This window comes from Bubalus kerabau, chromosome 6 (assembly GCF_029407905.1).
Source record: "Bubalus kerabau isolate K-KA32 ecotype Philippines breed swamp buffalo chromosome 6, PCC_UOA_SB_1v2, whole genome shotgun sequence".
Lineage (NCBI taxonomy): Eukaryota > Metazoa > Chordata > Mammalia > Artiodactyla > Bovidae > Bubalus > Bubalus kerabau.
The window spans coordinates 7604913-7619983 of NC_073629.1; the positions used below are offsets into that span (position 1 = coordinate 7604913).

At 44.6% G+C, this 15071-nt stretch overlaps 1 protein-coding gene across 24 annotated transcripts in view; it reads right to left on the reverse strand.

Moving 5' to 3' along the window:
• LOC129656594 (carboxyl-terminal PDZ ligand of neuronal nitric oxide synthase protein-like) overlaps positions 1-15071 on the reverse strand; it is a 358204-nt gene that overhangs the window by 54987 nt on the left and 288146 nt on the right. For all 24 annotated transcript variants that reach the window (XM_055587269.1, XM_055587261.1, XM_055587260.1 and 21 more), the window contains one exon: positions 10354-10462. In XM_055587269.1, the coding sequence (XP_055443244.1) occupies positions 10354-10462 (109 nt within the window). The remainder of the gene's footprint in view (positions 1-10353; positions 10463-15071) is intronic.

The window sequence follows — 15071 nt, forward strand, 5'->3', positions numbered from 1 at the left end:
CAAGAGAGGCAGGAAGAAAGCAGTAACTTCTGTGGGACCCCCATCACCCAGTGGTGGTCAGAGCCTCTGTCCCTGTATGTCCACACTTCACTTATCTCTGTTTTCCAAAGGTCAGGCTGAGGCCCTTTCTCCCACCACAGGTTTGTACTATCTGAGAGACAACAACTCCTTCTGCACTGGAAGTTGAGGAGCAGCAGGCACTGGTCTTAAGCAACAAGCCTCCATCTTTCTCATGTCTCAAATACATAACAAAGTGTGATTTAGGGGCACAGTCCCTAGCCAATCCAGACCAAGTGCACCACAGCTCTCACATCTCCTTTGACAATCCAGCTGTGCTCTGATAAGGAGGCTGAGCCGGGAAGCTCAATCCTCGGGTGAAAATGGAGAAGAGTCTGCTCTACTCAAAAGAGTTCTCCCCCCAGGCCTTAGATCTGGTGTTGCTTATTCTCTGTAAGAGAATAAGAGCAGACTGCCTGCCTGTGGTTAATCTTTTACAGCAATGCTCACTCCCAGTTTACCGAACCTTAGAGATGCTATAACCTGCCTTCCAAGGACAGCCAGGGTCCATTACACACAGCCTTGCCCCTTTCCCTTCTTCTGACCCTCAGAAATTTTGCTCTTTTATGCATCTTTACAAGTGACAGAAAAGGACAAATTTGGGGAAGTCTAGAAATAAAATATGGTAAGTCTAAATGATATGTAGAGATTGTGTATTTAATTCCATTACTTCCTTATTTTACATAAATTAACCCAGATAAATCCTAGTGCATAAGTACCTGCAAAGGCTGAGTTAGTCTTTTCCCAACTGTATCATTATCAGAGACCCAGTTTCCCTCTTAAAAACGTATGTGTGCTCAATCGCTCAGTCCTGTCTGACTCTTCGTGACCCCATGAACAATAGCACGCCAGACTCCTCTGTCCATGGAATTTTCCAGACAAGAATACTGGAGTAGGTTGCCATACGGAAAGTCCCAAACTTACTACTACATCTGTTGCTCTAAAATCTCAAGTTCTCCTAAGGAGGACATGTTACAAATTCCTCCAAGTCTGTAAGTCACAGACACATCCCTTAACTAACTCTTGAGATGATATTAAAAATGGAAGGGTCCTCAGACAAGTGTCCTTGAGTCTGAGGGATAAACCAGAGAAGGGACAGGATTTCTAAACGTGTCTTTGGAAGGAAACACACCAATATAAGTAAGAGGATATAGTTGGTGGGAAATGACTTTTCAGAGGACCTGCCTTTCTCATGCATCAAGCTGACAAGAGATGATGAGATTCACTGAGGACTGAGCATCTGCAGAAACTGGACCCTGGCTCAGATCCCTAATCTCTCACTTTCATCAGGGACCATCATCTGACACACACTCATCAGTCTCAGCCAACTATTTACAAGCCCAGAATGGATGTAAGGAAGTGGCTGGTCTTAGTGCTTAATACTCATATTATATAATACTCTCTATATATAATACTCTCTATATATAATACTCTATATAGTATATACAATACTCATATTAATATTTAATATTCCATGTCTCATTTTCACATTTTAGTACATTTACCGTGATAAGCAACTGGCCCTCGCCTCTATCATCTGATTCCCGGGAAAAAGTGGAAAATGCAGACTTACAGTTAACTCGTCCTGATTTCCCTATGTTAGAAATGACTCCCCACACCCATTTCCTTCCTAGCCTCCCTTCCTCACATTTGCACTACAAAACACTTTTGTAAACTTCAACTGAAAAAGTGAATCACCGATGTTTATACTCTCTCCTTTGCCTCACAGAGGAATAAATATATGGCTAACGTATATGAGAGCACCTCCCACAGTGCTTGGCATATACCAAGTGCCCAAGAAATGTTTTATTCTGAATATGGAATTCATTGCACCAAAGGGGAAATAAGACAGAAAACAAACAGTAGTTCAGAAAAGGCTGGGCTTACTTTATCAATAACAGAAACATGAAGACATGAAGGGAATTAACTCTTAACGTAGGTAAGTTAGCATCAAAAGGGCTAACGTCATCATCTCTCTGTCCCCATAGCAACAGAGAAGAACTGGGCCAAATCATCTTTGGTCCGAGCTGGAGTGATGGTTTCTGCTGCAAGGAAATTGTTGAGTAAGAGTTCTGGATTGGCACATTTGGGGCTGAATAACGTTTTGATTTATCCTTTACTCCTCTTTAATGTGAAGGCTGTATTTCCACTCACAGTAAAAGGACACAGTAGCATGTTTTATGAAGAGCTCTCTGCATTTGAATACGTAATGAAGCCACCCTATCTGCTTCACAGAATGATTATATACATGTAAGAGACTGTCCCTTCCCACTCACCACTCTAGCAGTTAGAAGGGGCTGGAAGACTCCCACTTCTCTCACAATTCTCTCACAACTGCTAGGTGAGTTCAGATGTCTCTTGACCTTGTAGGCTCCTCTTCCTTCACTAGGGAAAAGTCTACTTTCAGAAGATTCTGTATAAGAACCTTGTTGGGGGAGCATTACTTGCAGATGGCTAGGAGGGCCAGCCCACACGTGGCAGGAGCTCCCATCACTGGAACCATCTGCTCTTCCATGGCCATGCTGGTGCCTGCCCGCCAGGCCTAGCCCACGTGGTGACGGGACCTTCTAGCCTTCTAAGCAAGAACACTAGTCCTGCCTGCACCTTGTAATGCAGGAATCACACATGCTGGGATGTACAGTTTATAAACCAGGTCTAACCCAAGAGGGAGAAGGTTTAAGAAAAACCCCTTCCAACGGCCCACACAGGTCACCAGGAAGCAAGTGCTCACATTTCATGACCTTTGGAAAGCACACTGGGGTTTTAGAGATGTGAAGGTAGCCAGGGATGAAGCAGAGCAAATAACCAGCATGTTGGCAAGGCAGCCTTTTTCAGCTCTAGGATATGACCATTCTCTGGAATTTGCTAGGTTAAAAAAAAAAAAAGCATCATTATACTGTATTATTTCTGTACAAATCCAGTTCAGCGTTACATAAGCCACTGAAAGTACTTGGCCACATGGATCAAATCTTCCCGTCCCAAAGCCAGTTTTGTGTTAGCAACTCTAAAGTATCTGTGGACTTTCAGTTGTCAAGATTAGAACGGATATGGCTGCTTTGATGTTTTCAAAGCCGAGAGGGCATAGCTAACCTCAGAGCGGTTCTAGGCTGCAGATGGGGTGCACTGAAGCCCATGGGGGTGCCAATTACAGGCAATTTCCTAAGAAGACGACTGGTAAGAAGCTGTCTTAGAACTTTACACCACTTACCCAAATGGCACCCAGAAATGTTTCTTTAAATCATCTATTTAATCATATCAACAAAACCCTCTTTCTCCTCCCTCCAACCTCAATCCAACACAGAAGTCAAAATGCAAGAAATAGCTAGTCTCTTCTGTATGCTTAATGTGGGTACCAACTGTATTGGTAGTTGGCATCAATATGTGATGAACTGCAGCAAAAATCCTGAAAATATTAATAACACTATGTTCTCAGTGAGAGTGGGCTATCTACTCAAAAGCAGACAAGAGCTTGCAATGGTACCTTTAGAAAGACAGAAACCAGAAGGTTGATTTCTGCATTTTACTGGCCCACAGGAAAATAACAGTCAATCATGATTTTACTTTCTGTTTTCATTTTAAGCCATCTTGTTGTCAGTTGGTCCTTGTAAATCTGGGGACTCTTTTGAGTGCTGCATATATGTAAACAATGGTAATTACTGTTAGTCTTATTCTACAGCTGATTTATTAAATAACTGTGGCAGTGTTCTGAATTTCACTGTCCTGGAAAAAGTCCTCTCTACTTCACAATTCATGGCAATAAGTAAAGGAGTCATCAGACAAGTAAGGAAAGTGACTAGCGTGTGCTAAGTCACTTCAGTCGTGTTCGACTCTGTGCGACCCTATGGACTATAGCCTGCCAGGTTCCTCCATTCTCTGTCCAGGCAACAATATTGGAGTGGGTTGCCATTTCCTTCTCTGGGGGATCTTCCCGACCCAGGGATCAAACTCATGTCTATTATGTCTCCTGCACTGGCAGGCAGGTTCTTTACCAATAGCGCCACCTGGGAAGCCCAGTGACTAGAAGAAGCTCAAAATGCAAGGTGTATACGATGATGATGACGATGTCGGGGAAAGAAGAGAAGACCAGGGGCACACTTCCTCCAAGTAAGCACCTTTCTAGTCCCCCAGCCCTCTACCCCAGCTTACCCCCTCCCCTGCCACTCTGTCTCTTCTGAGAACTGGAAATTTATCTGCCAAGTGTGTCTGAATTCTAAGAAACTTCAGCCCAGTAAGTCAGTTCTAGAATAACTCACAGGTTTATCATTCTTTCCATTTATCATGGCAAGAAAGTAGTGCCCTTCTCTTGACCTTAACACCACAGAATCTCAGCAAAAATAGAACTGAAGTTCATGTTTCTTTAATGTGTTTTTTGAACCTTAGTAAAAGATTTAAGCTTATATCTATCAAGCGATTTCAATCTATAGAATCTGCAATGCTGAAGCGAGGAAATACACCTGAAATTGTACGTAGAGGAAGATCCAACAAACTAAGGCTCTGAACTGAGAAATGGGTTGGGTTTCTGTCTAACAGGTTCTTTAATGGCCTTGCTCATACAATTTGATCAAGGCAATGCCTTGGACACCAGAATACTGCTACTATGAAGAAAGCTTAGTTTCAAAGTAGGTTTACACTTTCAACATTGACAGGAGATAGTAGACCTTATCATTTCCAATGGACTTCTGGGTTTTTCCTTATATCTGTTAGTCCATGAACCACAGCAGCATAGAGAAAAGAAGGCCGAGCTACAACCTCAGTACTATCAGTAACCACCTAGATGACCACATGTGAGTGAATTTACTTTTCCAGGTACTGAGTTCCTCTCCATAAACAAAGAGTTTTGGACTACATGAATTCTGAGACTTAGGATTTCTGTATTTTGACTTCTCAACTCAACCCCACACTAACATTTAAAATATAAAAAAGAGCCTCCTTCCCTAAATTTAGGACCTATCTCTCCTCCCTAACTTGAACTTGGCCAGGAAAGTACTCATTCTTTAGCACAAGACTGACATCATCATGCAAAATCCATGGCAAGCCCTTAAGGACACTTTTGTGCTGTGCCCCCTAACCTGATGGTAGCAGTATTATAGGAGGAAATGATTTCTCCTAACCCAAACCAATTGAGCCGTGATTGCAGGCAGAACAGTTTCAAGGAGCTACCCGTGAAGATAATGCGGAGATTCCTGTGGCTCCTGTTAATCACCAGCACTTCATGCACCGATAAGTACCGTCACACTTGGTCAGGGCAGACAGCCACTTCCACCTGGGGCTGGGAGCATATGACTGGAGCGGGACATCCACTACACGGGAGGGGTCAAGACACACACAGAGGCTTCGCAGGAGGCAAAAGGCCTTGCAAATGAATACTGTCATTACGTCCCCGAAGGAGGGAAATGGGAAAGCCGTGTTGCTAGGAAGTGTCACTAACACTCCGGGCGAGGAAAAGACCCTCTTCCAACCCTTCGCTGCTGGCGCTGGTCGGAACAGTGCTGGGATCTCTCCACTACAATCCTGGCGATCCCTCCTAGTCACACAGAATTTGTTACCTGAAGGTCACCTCACTCCACACCCACAGATCAGCATTTCTGGGATGCCTTTCATCTTCTTTGGTTGCTGGAGAAACTCAGACGCAGAGAGGCTCACATATATTTTATGAATTTCATGTAACAGAGTCAAGTGGTCTAAGCTTGGATTAGGAAGCAGGAAGCTAGGTTCTTATCTCAGGGGCATTGCTGACTTACTGTGTGACCAGAGGTATTTACTTTCCTGGGCCCTCTCTTTCTCCCACTATAAAATGGAGTCAGGATTAACCATACAAAGATATTAAGAGAAAAAAAGGAAAATCTGTGTCAAAGTGACTTGGACCATTCAGAGTTAAGGAACTCTTCATACCCCAGTAACAATTACAGTAGAATTCATTTACAAGTAGACCTTGGAGAAATAGGTTACTCCTCAGTCATGCAATTTCCTGATGAAGATAATAAAATGCAGTGGTGAAGGAGGTAAGCTCCAGAGTCAGAGTTTCTAGGTATAGTTCTAACTCCATCACTTTTTTGGGGGGGGGAGGGAGGGAGGGGAGAGTGGCGGTGGTGTGCTGCATGTGGGATCTTAGCTCCCCAACCAAGGATCAAACCGGAGCCCCATGCAGCTGGAACTCAGAGTTCCAACCACTGAACCATGAGGGAAGCCTCTGCACCACTTATTATGAGTTACATCCCTTAAGCCTCCATTTTCTCATCCATAAAACGAAGCACATCATAGGACCTACAGCTTACAGGGCTGCTGAAGGAATAAAGATAATTTAAATGAAGAGTCTAGGACAGTCACAAGCACATAGCAAGTAACGCAAACTGACTGGATATTGCTTATGTGCTTAGTCGCTCAGTCGTGTCCGACTCTTTGCGACCCCATGGACTGATGCCCACCAGGTTCCTCTGTCCATGGGATTTCCCAGGCAAGAATACTGGATGCAGTAGGTTGCCATTTCCTTCTCCAACTGGATATTATTTGACTTAATAATATAAGTATGGATAATATAGAGTAACAGATGAATGGCTGATAGTATATTATCTCCCTACAATATTCTGCTACCTAACTTCTGATGAAGGCCCAACTGAAAAAAATCAGCTCAAGATTAAAGTTTAAAGATGAGAACCACATTGGCTATATGGGTAACTAAAGGAAGATCCATAGGTATAGAATAACCACGGTGCTGGCAGCCAGGTGCAGGGAGGCCATCTACCAGGCCATATTATTTGAGAATTTGAGAATCTGACTTATATTATTAACTATAGAAGAGACAATCACGTTTCCCACAGTGAACTATAAGGTAAAGATGACCCACACGAGAAGCCCATCGTGGGAAATGCCATGAGGACACCCTGGGGACATGATGTGAAGAGCAATAACCAAGCCTTAATATAGCAAGGAGCTCATAGAAGGTTTCTCTACACCATGATCAATATAAAGGCTCTGGAGAACACCCAGGTCCACTGGCTTCCAGTCAAGAGACCTCCCAGTGTGTGCTCAGTCACTTTAGTCATGTCTGAGTCTTTGCAATCCCATGGACTGTAGCCTGTCAGGCTCCCCTGTCCATGGAATTTTCCAGGCAAGAACACTGGAGTGGGTTGCCAGGCCCTCCTCCAAGGGATCTGCCTGATGCAGGGATTGAACCCACGTCTCCTGTGGCGCCTGCATTGCAGGAGTTCATTCTTTACCACTGAGCTAGACAAGAGAGCTCCCTACTGACCCACAACAACCAGAAACAACCCTACCAGACACACTTACTCAGGGTATTTAGTCCTTTCCCCCTCACCTCTTAAATATTCCTACCATTTGCCAATTAAAACTCCTTCCCAAGCTAACTATTATCTCTCCAAATCAGAAATGCTTTATAAGAAAGGAAATCACCAGATCTGGAGACTACCCAGGGTAAGCTTGCAAAACCTTGCAGACGTGGTCCCACTCCTCCCCAACTCTGTTTCCTTTGCAGAACAATTAATTCACTTTTCTTTCCTGGCGTGGAAACCAGCCCTTCCACCTATAGTTCAGCAGCAAGGGGGCTCACAGCCCAGGCTGTCTGTAAACAATTCCTTCAGCCACGTGGCTACAGGCCAACAAAGGGCCTGAGAACCAGCTCGGAAGAGTTAGTCTCAGTAGGTGAGGGCAAAAGGGACAGAGAAAATAAAAGAGCCAGAGGTCAGCATTAGCTCAGAGATATGGACAAAACTGGTGTGAGAGGGAACCAGATGACTATTCCTTTGTCACTGGGTAATAAGAACTTCATTCTGTGCTTCTCTTCAAGATCAAAGTTCCAGTGGGCATCGTTCTTAGACTCAGGTTTTGGCAGAAGGACTGGACGATCCCACTGTGTTTGTGCTGCTGTACCAGATCAGATGGCGAAGCAAATATAACAATCTCCCTTACCTAGAGTTCCTGCTCAAAATCCTGTTGTTCTACATGTCTCCCTGAGTCTAGCCAGTCAGTGCCTATCCATGGGACCTTGGGCAAGTCATTTAATCTTTCAATTTACTTATCCTATGAAAATTACCATCTTAACTTCTTCACGTGGGTTTTTGGAAGGATCTAGTAAGATTAAACATTAAAGCACTCTGTAAATTAAAATATGGTATTTGTAACTTTAATAAAGTCTCAGATCCACACACTCTGGTCGCTGGACAAAACTAAGAGTACAGTGGAGCACTCAAAATGAATGACAGGGAATCCTAGTCTTTCTGTTGAGGAACCCTGCAGACGATCCGATCTGGTTTGTAAGTCTCAGGAACACTTTGCATTTCCTTTCCTTCCTTCCGAGATCCATTACACCTCAAAACCACACAAGTGCTTTTCCCTCTCTCAACCCCTAAATTCTCATCTCCAGTCCCCCTGGCTTTTCTTTCTGTCCTTCTGTTCTGTTAGGGGAAGCACACTGACCGAAACCGCCCACCCTGGCCAGGCACCATAGTAACCATTTGCATGAGTTGTTTTACGACAGGAGGTCCTGGTAAGGAACACGGAACTAATAAGCCTCCACCAACCAGAAGAGTTCAGGAAAGGTCAAAAGGAGACACCACATGTCCGACCACCTCCCAGAATCCTTCTCTCTGGCATCCATCTTGGCTGAACAAGGCGTGTACCACCAGGAAGGACTCTGAGTCAGAATGATTGGCTAAGGACAACCTGGAAACTAATCCCATCACCATAAAACCCCAGACTGCAAGCCTCTTGCAGAGCTGTTCTCCTGGGTTCCCTTACCCTACTGCTCTCCACCCAGGCACCCTTTCCCAATAAAATCTCTTGCTTTGTCAGCACATGTGTCTCCTCAGACAATTCATTTCTAAGTGTTAGACAAGAGCCCAGTTTCGAGCCCTGGAAGGGGTCCCCCTTCCTGCAACACTTCCTCCTCTTTCTATCAGTTCTTTCATATCCTACTTTCATTTTTTCCCCTTCTCAACTGTACTATTACCTAAAAGTGAAATCTGGCAACCTGCCCTTTCTTCCGTCTACCTTTCCAGTTCTGGCTTTTTCCCTTCAATTCCACAATTTGCATTAAAAAGCCCGAGAATAGGTGGGTAAGGGCACACATCTCCTTAGAGGAAGAGGCTGAATCAGCAAAGTATAATTCTTTGTGGAGCTAGGATGGGAGATGGGACATACATAATATTACAGTAAATCCCAACCCTGTCATGTTTTATTCTTATTACCCCCACTTGGCACAGTACCCACCGATCTATTAAAGATGTCTTAGGACATAAGATGCATTAAGATGCCACACGGCATCGAAGAAGGGACAAGCAGGAGAGAATTCAGAAGTAGTCCTCATAGAAAGTCAGGGTCACTGGTTTGTGTCTAGAGTTGTAAGAATCTTACCATTCCACCTTTACCTGTCAGGGACCTTACAGACACAAATAGTACTTTCCAATTCTCTTCTACAGAAAAGTAATTCCTAGGACATTAACACATATACATGGAAAAAATATGATTTCATGGCCAATTCAGTTTGAGAAATGCTAGGTTAAAGCTAAAGGGATTTCTCTAACTTAGGACTTTCTAGCACATTTAAATTAAATAGTTTTAATATGTTAAATGTTAACATATTAAATGTTTTGGATGGTAAATGTTTTACAGGATACATTCTAGGAAATGCTTGTTTTGATGCCCCTCCTTATTTTATAGAGAGGGAAGCTGAGACCCAAGGGGGATACTGACCCTCATAACATAATTCAGGGGTCCAGGAGAGAAGAGGGGTTACAGCCCATGTTTCCAAACCCCAGTTTTGTGCTTTAGACTCCTGGAGGCATGATAGAGAGGAACCCTGTCTCTACAGAACTGCAAAAGTTGCATTTACTCAAGCATCAAGGTTACTGTAACAAAATAAACATCCAGGACAACCAACATCACAAAGTCTAACTAGATCCCACCATGCCATATTTGGAGGTCACTGATCAGAATACAGAATTATGATGCAGGGTGACTTCAGTGAGTGGCAGCCTTCTTTCCTACCACACACCAGCATGAGCACCAGTCCTGGTACTGTCTGCCTGCTGCGTTCCAGAGCACTTTTCCAGTGGCTGAGATCTCTCCAGTTGTTTGCATACAACTAAGTACCAAGTTCAAATGAAACTAAAAGAGAATTTCATTATATACAGGCAATGACTGACTAGTGAGAGAGGTGCCCTATATCTTGCATTCAAATAGCCACCTCCAAATCTTGCCTCTCCATCAGCAGGGAGACAGGGCAATGTTGGGAACACTGCTTCCATCAGAGGATGAGATGACCAATGACGGCCCCTTTACCTTCTTCTTGGATTTAAAGACGTTACACCTGAAGATATTGCTGGCACCATCTCGAGCGATATAGCTGAAGATCTTCAAGTCTTGGGAATCATGAGAGACGTAGAAGATCCTATAGGGAGAACAACAGAAAAATGCACTGAAAATGGCTCAGGTTCACATCTCCAACAAGCAAACCTCTGTTTAAGGACACCCTGCAGACAGAGCTCCAATCAAGTTCTTAGAGAAGGCCTCCTTCCGATGAAAGCCACAATGCAGGAGGTACTTTCCGCAAGCTGTACAAACACTGACGTTCCTGTGAGCGACCTCCAGAGGCTGAAGGGTGGACATGGGTAGGACGTGGACCCCACGCTAGCACTGGGCAGTACATCTTTCCTGGTAACTTGTAGGTTACAGGAAAAAATCATTTCCATCCTTATCAGAGCAGTAAGTCTGCTTCTAATCCAGGGAAATGTGGGGAGGTTTCCTAATACCTCCAAATGAGAAGACTTAGGGAATCAGCAATGCTAACCACATAGGGAGGGACTAAGACACTGTTTCATTATCTAGGTCCCTTGGTGACAGCTAATCCGCTTTCCATCCCTCTCCATCAGGCCGAGGCGTCCATGTATTCATTCCATCAGTCAGCCAATCCCCCAGAGTGCACACTGGGGGCCAGGCACTGTCCCAGCAGCCAGAGGTACAAGTAACAGGACAGAAAAAAGCCCCCGAATTCATGGAGCTCATAGGCAGGAGATATTAATAAACAAATAGAGAATGAGTGCCATGAAGAAATGAAGAAAAAGAAGGGGCAGAGCTTGGGGCTGCTATTTTAGAACGGAAGGCCACGCAGAGAGGCAGAGACCTAATGTGAGAGTGTCTGTCACAGCGCTACGAGGGCAAAAGCAGGGCAGGAAGAGGGACAGCAAGTTTTAAAGCCCCCTGGTGTTGATAAGGTGCTCTCAGAGTTCAAGGAGTGGCCCGAAGGTCAGCGTGGCTCAAGTCGAGGGAGTGTGGTCAGTGACAGGGTCAGGGGATCCGTCAAACGCCAGCGCACAGGAGGCCCTGAAGGTCAGGGGCTGTACTCCAAGCGAGATGAGAAGCCATCCGAGGTTATGGAGCAGCAGACTGCCTGCCTGATGCTTTCGACTCGAGAATCTGTCCAGCTGCCATGGGTGGGAGGCGGGGGCGGGGGCAGAGGCAGAGAAAAAGCTGGTAAAAGGGAGAATCAAAAGCAAGGCCCCAAGTGCTGGCTCTCAGATAGACCTGGGCCGGGGTGCCACCAGAAATGCCGAGTCTGAGAGCTGTTAGCGTGGGGCAGGGGAGGGGAGTCTCAGCGGTATATCAGAGGAGCTGATCTAGGGTGACCCAAGGAGAGTGTTGCAAGTATTGTGTTGGTTTCTGCCATATATCAGCTTGAATCAGCCATGTTCCAGATCAACCTCCTGGGACCACATCATTTCCAAAAAATATCTTTTTCTCAATGAAAACACAACTTTTCTATCCCAGGATTTCACAGGCCTGGTATGTTTAACTCAGTGCTGCGTAGCAGAAAGAGAATGGAATTTAGAGTCACAGTCACATCTCTGCCCCTTACTATTTATTATTATAAGGTAAGCAGGGCTTCCCAGGTGGTGCTAGTGGTAAAGAACCCACCTGCTCATGCAGGAGACAGAGAGACACAGGTTCGATTCCTGGGTCAGGCAGATCGCCCGGAGAAGGAAATGGCAACCCACTCCAATTCTTGCCTGGAGAATGCCACAGACAGAGGAGTCTGGCAGGCTACAGTTCATAGGGTCACAAAGAATTGGACATGACTGAAGTGACTTAGCATGCACACAAAAGCGATGTAACCCTCAGAGGTTCAGTCTTATCTATAAAACGGGACTTTTTACAGTAACACCTTGCAGTGTTATTGGGAAGATCAAATAACAAGGAAAGTACCTTTTTACTTCTTGCTGATATAGCCTCTAAGTAGTCTTTTTACTGAGATTCTGACCAAGGGCCCCAAGAAGTATGAAGAAAAAATCCAAATTCACCCTGAGACCAAACTTTCTCTGCTGAATTCAACTAAAAGTCACTTCAGTTCATCTCACATGTCCATCAACTTCAAACAACACTGAAATTGAGGTTATTATGTTTATTTAATATGGCTTCTAAGAAAGCTAATCTAACGTTAGGGGGCCCACACCACAAAGCACTGATCCTTCTAATGATGCCAAAGTGCCCTCCTAACACCGAAAGGACAAGCCAACAGCTGCATCTCAGCATCTCCTATGAGCTCCTGGCCCACCCAGACATGCCCTCCTGATCTTCTCTCAAGCTTCAAATTCATCACACCTCCCCCAACTAATCCTCTCCCCTGCATTCCCCAAGCAAGCATGGCCTTCCTTCCCACAAGCCCTCTCTTTTTATTATTTGTATGTTATTTAATGTTTGCTTAATCCTTAATGCAAAACTGTCCAAATATTTACAAACTCTTTTAACAACTATAAATAGGCAGTTTTTATGCAGTCAATTGCATTTTTCCAAATGTTTAGGCATGGATTGTAACCATAAGTCTAGCACAGCAAATTTTCTTAAGTCTTTTAAAAATGCACTTAAAGTAACAGAATGATTACAAAATCTTCTTGTTTTTATACCCGCATCAGTTTTTAAATATTGATGTCATGGCTCAAAATGTAGCTTTATCTTTTTATTCTTACACAGAAGATTTGTTATATGCAAACTAAAGAATTTCTCAGCTTTACTCCCTCCCTCATATTCTCTTTTTTAAAACTCTCTTCTACTTATTTCTTGTCTATGCTGGGTCTCTGTTGTGGTGCACGGGCTCTCTGTTGCTGCATGTGGATTTTCTCCAGCTGTGGCGAGTGGCCGAGCCCCCTCTTGATAAAGGGTGCGATGTCCACTCAAGCCAGAGACCTGGGCAACACCCTCGACTCCTTCCTCCTCTATTCTCCCATATCTGTCATCATGACCAGGTTCTCTGCAGTCCATCTCCTGACACATCTCTGAAATGTTTTTTTTCTTCAATCTCACAGTATTGCCTTGGTCCACAGGTCCTTACTATTCATCTGGAGTCTTGCAACTCACCTAGGGTCTCTCTGCTCCCCACTTCACCTACTGCCAATCCAGTCTCTATTCGGCTAGAAAAACAGCATTTTTAATAACACAGACAACATCCTGGTATTTCCCTTTAAAAACCATTCAAAGGCTTCCTACTGCCCTCAGGATAAAGCCCAAACTCCTCAGCATGGAGTACCTGTGTTTCTGCTTGCCTCCCTCTCCAGAGGCCTGACCTACATAGCTCTTCAGGACTAGTTGCATACAGCTGCCTGCCTCCGCATCCGTGGTGACACCTTCGGCATCCTTGAAGACTTGCTTCAGAGAAGGCTTCCCTGCCCACATTGCCCCCGAGTCTGAGCTGCTGACGCTCCTGGGCTCACCTTTACCATAGCACATACCTCACATTATGATGTTTACACTGAAGCTTCTTGAAGGAACCAAGGACCACACCTTGGTACTCAGGTGCCAGCACACTGACTGGCACAGAGGTTCCTAACATCTGTGTAGGAGGGGAGATAGGCATCCTTGCTGTCATTAATAAGCACCCATAATGTACTCTGCTTGGCTATTCATTTTCCCCCCAGAAGACAGGTCCTGTTAGTTCAGATGCGTCATACATAAAGCTCCTCTGATTCTTGAGTTTTTCATTTATTATTACATAACACCCCAATGGAAATGGCAACACACTCTAGTATTCCTGCCTGGAGAATCCCATGGACAAGGGAGCTTGGCAGGCTACAGTTCACAGGGTCGCACTGAGTTGGAGATGACTGAGCACATGTACAGGAACCTAAGGACTGAGAACTAGAATTAAAATGGACAGAGCAGACAGGAAGGCAGATGCACATGCCAACAAGACGCAGAGACATGGAAGGCACTCAGGGGGGTAGCAAGCTAGTATGAACTCCACCTTTGTAGACTAAGCACGTTTTTGGCAAACACGATGACAGCCTGAGCATGAATGAGGCCAAGCTCTTTGAACTGGAGCTCTTTGGAGACAGCTCTGTTATATCTGAGATCAGAAACTTAATGTGTAAGTTATTAAAAGCCTGGAACCTCTAGCTAACCAAAAAGCCAAATAGTTAAGAGCTTGGGAAAATATCTACCAATACAATCAAGCAGCAGGAAGTTTTTCCATGTGACCTCATTCACCCACAAATTAATAGATCAACAAATTAAGGGCTCAGGTCCAAATTTCTAAATCTACAAAACACACTCCAAAAACCCTTATTTCTTTATACTTTGGTTTTAAGAATTGTGATTGTGCGAGTGTGTGTATGTGTGTGTTGTGGGTGGGACATGGTTGTTGCTCAGTCACTCGGTCGTATCCAACTCTTTGCAGCCCCATGGACTACAGCACACCAGGCTTCCCTGTCCTTCACCGTCGCCCAGAGTTTGCTCAAATTGATGTCCATTGAGTCGGTGATGCCATCCAACAATATCGTCCTCTGTCGTCCCCTTCTCCTCCTGCCTTCAATCTTTCCCAGCATCAGGGTTCTTTTCCTAATGAGTTGGCGCTTTCCACCAGGTGGCCAAAATATTGGAGCTTCAGCTTCATCATCAGTTCTTCCAATGAATATTCAGGGTTGATTTCCTTTAGGATGGACTGGTTGGATCTCCTTGCAGTGCAGGGATTCTCAAGTCTTCTCCAGCAGCACAGTTTGAAGACATCAATC